Below are 6,784 nucleotides of genomic sequence, written 5' to 3'. Positions count from 1 at the left end.
AAGCATAACCCTTTAGTCCAAACCAACAGAAGATCCAACCGAAGCCCTATGGCCAAAAAAACCCGGCTTAAATCCTGCACCAGAAGATCGGTACACCGATCTGCAAGCCCCATATCACCCAACCACACCACACAGACAGAACAAAAAACAAAACTAAAAAACCCACAAAGACTCCTAAAAGAAAAAACAGGAATAAACTTAAAAACTAAGACAACGAACAAAAACCTAACAACCCACCCCGCCGCCACTCCGAGCACAACCACCAAAGCTCCGAGGTTCACCAACCTAACCCACATGCCGCCTGACAATAAGACCCGAGCCACCAAGGCCCGCCCGATAAACCCATACCCCCCACACCCCTGAACCGCGGCAGCGACAACCCTACGCGAGGGACTAAGAACGGCCCTACGCGAGGGACTCAGAGGGATCTCCCTCCCCGTTCTCGAAATCAACGACGCACCGACGGCCAAAACGGAGGAGCATAGCCACGGCGGGGAAGCGGCAACGAAAACCGGCGGCAAGCCGGCGGCAAGGCCGGAGAGGAACTGGAGCGGCCGTAAAAGGGAGACGGAGCACGATGCTAGGCCGGAAAAACAAAACACCAAAACGAAAACTAAAACGCAAAAGAGAAAGGGAAAAAACAAACTAAAAGAGTAGATCGGAGGCTCGCCGACGCCCAGGCTTCAAAACAAACTAAACAAACAAGCTCTTCCATGAATCCATGATGTAATGCTTCAAAACAGAGGGAAAGAAGTTGGTGTTATGTTGGATGCTATTATTGTTGTAATTAATGTACTCCGGCTGTACAAATTTATTTATTTTTTGGCATGAAATTATACTCCGTTTTCGGTTTTTTTAAAAAAAACTTGCAAGTTGCAACACACCTTGACATGATATTTGATGAAGTAATTAATAAGACTAGGTAAACAAACTTAAGCTATAAGAATTAAATCATAACGTACAATTTATAACTTTCTTACTAGTGAGTAGCCCGGGCGTTGCCCTGGATTACTACATTTGTAATCGTGCAATTGGGGTATTTGTTTTAAGTATTTTGAAATCTGAAATCTACATTATTGAATGAGGTTTTTTTTAATAATTAAATCATGTAGTTAACACTTATCTATATATTTTTTTTTTCATATTTATAACATGCATGATAATGGGCTAAGATGATTGAATAGCCAACTTTGTTATAAATGGTTGGATGTTTAAATCCCCTTAACCTTATATTTTTATATGAAATAATGTGGGTTTCTTGGGTGACGTGGCATAACGATTAAGGTTAATTAAGTGATGATGTGGCATAAAGAGATGTTGGGTAGGTGATGTGGCATCATGAAGTGTTTGTGAAGTGACGTGGTGTAATTTCAAAGGATATGCGTGGCTCATGGACGTTTGTATAAACGCCTTTTAATATATTACTGTAGTATAGATTATCGATGGTAAAAGTTTGTCCGTTAATTTCTTCGTTAACTTTGTCTAATAGTTTCATTTAAATGCGTGTTAAAGTACTAAAAAAATGGAGGAATACAAAACTAGAGTAGTTATTACTCGTAATAGACTACAGTAGTAACTTTCTATCTACTTACTCTAATACCCCTCAGTTACTTTTTTTATAGTCCTATTTTGACTGTGTATAGTCAAACTTTTAAAATTTTGATAAAAAATTCACAATAATATATATAAAAAAATTTAAGTATTGTTAGATTCGTATTGATGTATAGTTTTGTAATATCAAGATTTTATAATTTTTGGTAATATATAAATAATTATACTGTATAATTTTTAAAAAGCATCTTAAAAATCGTGCATAGTTAAAATGGGATAATCAAAAAGAAATTGAGAAAGTAGAATTTTCATCATCAATTAGTGGAAGGCAACAGATGAGACTAGAGAACAAGACTCCTAGAGTTGTAAATTTTGTAATCCTTTATTAAGCACAATTGTTCTTTGTAAACCAAAAGACATGAACAAGCAACACAAACAATAGAAGCCATTACAAATGCAAATGCAAAGCCTTAAAATTTGTTGATGAAGTCATAAATATGCTTGGTAATGACATCAGGCTGTTCTTCTTGAAGAAAATGACCAACTCCTTGAAGAACAACCACATCCTCTAAAAGTGGCACATCCCTTTTCATTCCACCTTTGTGAATATAATCCTTCACTCCTGGTGCATTATATGTCAGATCCAAATCTCCCACTATGAACTTCACTGGTACTTTCACTTGTGCTCTTGTCCATGGTGCTGTTATTTCCCAATTTCTGCAACAGATTAAAATTTTTTGTTAATATATAATTGATTACACCATTTAGTCAGTTATTGTGATTAAAAATTAGACATTTTACATTTGTTAGAGATATGATATATCGGAATATATATTCCGATATATCATATCTCTAACAACATTTCTACTCATTACCGCTTTGGGTTGGCCACTTTTGCGAACAGAGATGGAGCTCTGAAAGGGAGTAGGTAACTCTCAAGGGGGTAAAAATTACAAATTAAAACACTAACATTCCGTCAAAATTGAGACTTAAAGGCTTTTGTCAATGAAAATACACAGTCATACGAAATTTTCAGTTATACCCTCATATCCCAGCAAAAACAGACCAAATTACCCCCATGAGAAATGCTCCTTGTTTCTCAAGAAGAGAAACTGGGAATTACCCCTTATTTTTGATGAACTGTAATAATTTTTACTAAATTGAACTATTTTTATTGAATTTAAATTATTTTTATTAAATTGAAAATTATGTTACTAAATTGAAATTATTTATGCTAAATTGATTTTATTTTATTTTTTTACCAAACTAAAGTTATTTCTAATAAACTAGACTTATAATTACTTAACTAAAATTATTTTTATTTAATATATTTTTTTTTTTAATTAAAGTGAACAAAATCATTAGCATAGACATTGACACAAAATTGGATTTTCATGATAAGAATTGAATTTAAATTTAAAAGTAAATATGTGTAATTGAAATTACGCACTGGCAAACGTAAAATGAAAACCAATGGGGAATTAATAAAATATGTGGAAAATATGAGACAAGAAGATGAGAAGTCATACAAATTTAGAGCACGATAATAGTTAAGTCCTCCGGTGAAGCCAGTTTGTGAGAATTTATCACAGTAATAAGCGGCATCAGCCTCAGACAACCAGTTAGGGAAAGGGGGAACCTCACTCAAGGCCGACTTTCCTTTAGGCAACATGAATGGAGCAGGGTTGCGATAAGCAAACACCTTCTTCAGTAGCTTGTCTGCACCACCAGCTTCCATTATTTCACCCTCTATTTCTCCAGGTTCCTACACAAATAATAGGTACATTGTACATTATATCATAGACCAACATAACATAATCTGTTTTAAGTTTAAAACAACTGAAAATTCTACCACAATTTTAAAATTTGGCGGCTATCATTTAATGATTTTTGAATTATTTTTAAATGCTAAAAAAATTAAAATTTATTTTTTATTTTAAGAATAAATTAATTATTCTAATTTTTAAAAAAAAATATTTCAAATTAATTTATGAAATTCAGTTTAAATTATTGATAAAATTATTAATCAAAAATAAATTAAACATTTAGGAAATAATTTTAAAAAAGTTCTTTGACACCAATAATTAAATTGATTTTTAATTAATATTAATATTTTAAAATAATTCAAAAATCATTGAATTGAACCGAAATTTTTAAAAATTATGGTTCCAAAGATTCATCCTTGAACAACCGTTTAATTTCCAAGAAAATTACTCCATATATTCCAATTTCCAAAGTAAGAGTCACATCCACATAAAATCAACATACATAGTTTTTACTACGGAGTATATGTCTATATGATACGAGTAATGTGTAAACCAAATCATGAAACTCTAATTATCAACTACCCCCCAAAAAACACTAATGGGTGATGGCCTAAAGTTAAAAAAATATTAAGTTAATCAAAAGTTTAAATACATGGTTATAGATCAACAAGTTGATGTTATAAACTACTCCGTATCAATTAAAATTATTAATAGGGAAATGCATGCACATCTGAACAAACAAAATAATGATTTTGGACTTCTAATCAAAAAATGATTATTTGAAAACCAATAGATTTATTCTTAAATATAAACTTGATATGTTTGGAATCAAATCAAATGCTTTTATTCACATACTTCTTAAATGAAAATTGATTTTATCCGGCTCAAGTATCAGGATTAAAGTTATTACGACTTACGAGTACATTTAGAATAATATCTATTATATTTGGATTCAAATAAAATGTTTCTAATAAGTGTGATTCCATAAAACCAAGTGTGTCAAAACTAATAAAATCCAATATTTGATCATGTGATGCTTATGACCATGAAGGAATGAACCAACAAATTTCTCAACTTTAATTCAAAAAAAAAATCTATATCTATATCTATATCTATACTTAGTATTTAAAAACTCAAACCAAAAAGACATGTGTCCTCATTCTATTACACTTCTCAATCTTCTTTTCCAAGCCAATGTGCCACATGTCATCTTATATGTTTTATTTTTTTTTATTACAATATCTTTCTTCACTCTTTCATTAAACCCTTCATCTTCATCTCCCATCTTCAATTCAACCTTTTCCTTTTCGTATTTAATTTTAGTTCCCCTCACCTTCTTTTTTACAAAGCTTCATTTTGAATCAAAGTCTAAAAAGATATTAATCATGGTTTTTGTTACACATTATACCCATACTAATTTATTGATATTTCCTCACTCATCTCTCAATACAATTATTTATGAACAACCCGTGCATTGCACGGGACAGAAGGCTCTCCCCATTTTATTAGTCAACCAGACTCTCCCCACGTTTTATTATTATTACTCCGTATTATTTAAAGACTCGTTTTATTTATTATAGATAGGAATCTTTTCTTACTTTTAATCGTTTCCAATGTTTGTGTTCATACCACCGAGCTATACAACCAATTGGCTTTGACCTTGTTTATGGTTGCCCTCGTAACAGAGCGAAATCGACTAGTACATTGTTTTTATCTAGGCTCATGTGAATTAGACTAACACTGTCAAACACTCAATAGTTTCATGATTTCATCGTTTGTATTTGACTATTTGTGTCTGTTTTGGGTCTAGCCATGCTATTGAAAGGGCATGTGTTTAGCTTGGTTTAGTTGAACTTTGCATCCCACAATTAAAAAGTTGTAGGATCAAACCCCACTACTTTGAGGTAGGGATTCGAGTTTCCTTACCTCCCCCCCTCCCCCCACTTTCAAAGTGTCTAGCCCAATAACCGGATCGAGAAGATCTGTAAAAAGTTCCGGTCCGATAGGGCCCTTCTCCTTACCAACCAAAAAAAAAAAAAAAAAAAAATGCTATTGAAAGGTTACCAAGCTAAGCTTCGTCTAATAAAATCTATGCTACTAATAATTCAAGGGTAAAATTCCCTTATCTTACAGGTTATTCAATATGTGGGTTTTTTTTTAATCAAAGGAATACTAAACCAAACTCTTGACTAGCTAGAATTGCATCATATATACTAACAATCTCATGATTATTTTAATCCAAACTAAACCAAACCAAACCTTAAAGGATGAAAGTAACCTAAAGTTGAGTCCTCATAATTATAAATCACTTCAAAATACATAAATTGTAAAATCTAAACTAACAAACAATAATAGACTAAAATCTAAACTAATAAGCAATAGACTATAAAAAGTATTCCAAACCATATAATGAAATTACTACAAAAACAAAAAAAATGTTCAAACCAAGTCAAAATTTTCCACAAAATTGATTTAAAGATACCCAATAACATAGCAAAATACTGTAAAACAGAGTGAAAAACAGAGAATCCAAACCTGAAAACGGCAAATATAGTAATCATCACCATAACCAGCACGAAGCATGTGAAGCGGCTTCATCTTAGGATTCCTAGGAGCAAAAGGCACACTCATATTGACAGCCGCTTTAACACGATCAGGCCGAAATAGGCACAACCACCACGCAACCACAGCACCCCAATCATGAGAAACAACAAAAACTTTTTCAGCCTTTAATTCATCAATCAACCCAATTAAGTCCCCAACTATATGCCCGTACGTGTAACTACGGGCATCGGTTGGGGCATCCGTGTCGCCGTAGCCCCTCATATCGGGGGCTACGGCGCGGTATCCCATTGCGGATATGCCCTCTATTTGATGCCTCCAAGTGTACCATAGCTCCGGGAAGCCGTGGATGAATAACACTATAGGTGCCCCCTCGTCACCTTTCTCGGCTATGTGCATGTTAATGCCGTTGACATGAATTGTACGGTGTTTGATTCCGGAGATTTCCGCCATTTTTTTGGTTCTCAAGTTTTTTGTTTGTTTGGGTTTTATTGGGAAATAGTGGGCTGTTTTATAGATAATTGATAAGCAGAAGTTGATAATTCTACGCACTATCATCATAATGCCCATACTTTAAAGAACACCTTTATTTATTGATTTCATTTCAACAATTAATATAAGGTAAGAAGGAATCTACTAACTGACACTTCTCACATGATAATATGTGAACAATTAAAGATACTTTTAACATTTTTAGTTCACCTTTGTTGATGCATAATCTTAATCATTATAGATCTAATTTAATATAAGTATAGCATAAAATTCGTACAAAAAATGAAATAAGATGAGATTAATAAGATTTTGACTATATTTTGTCTCATACTTCGTATATAAGTAGTACTCGGTACAATAAATCAATAACACAAATTCTTAAATAAAACGGACTTTTATCAATCTATTGTAAG

The 6,784-nt window shown here is 32.9% G+C and overlaps 1 protein-coding gene across 1 annotated transcript; it reads right to left on the bottom strand.

Moving 5' to 3' along the window:
• Positions 1 to 1,914: 1,914 nt before the first annotated feature.
• On the bottom strand, positions 1,915 to 6,480 carry LOC145608087 (epoxide hydrolase 1-like). The gene is made up of 3 exons (XM_081663687.1): positions 5,853 to 6,480; positions 3,081 to 3,316; positions 1,915 to 2,268 (listed from the first exon to the last, which is right to left on the bottom strand). Exons 1-3 carry the CDS (start codon positions 6,447 to 6,449, stop codon positions 2,022 to 2,024), a joined length of 1,080 nt encoding a protein of 359 aa, XP_081519813.1. The 5' UTR covers positions 6,450 to 6,480; the 3' UTR covers positions 1,915 to 2,021.
• Between the last annotated feature and the right edge of the window lie 304 nt (positions 6,481 to 6,784).

This window comes from Chenopodium album, chromosome 23 (genome assembly GCF_948465745.1).
Source record: "Chenopodium album chromosome 23, dcCheAlbu1.1, whole genome shotgun sequence".
Taxonomy (NCBI): Eukaryota; Viridiplantae; Streptophyta; class Magnoliopsida; order Caryophyllales; family Amaranthaceae; genus Chenopodium; species Chenopodium album.
The sequence above is the reverse complement of the archived record's forward strand: the minus strand, read 5'-3'. Positions and strand labels throughout refer to the sequence as shown.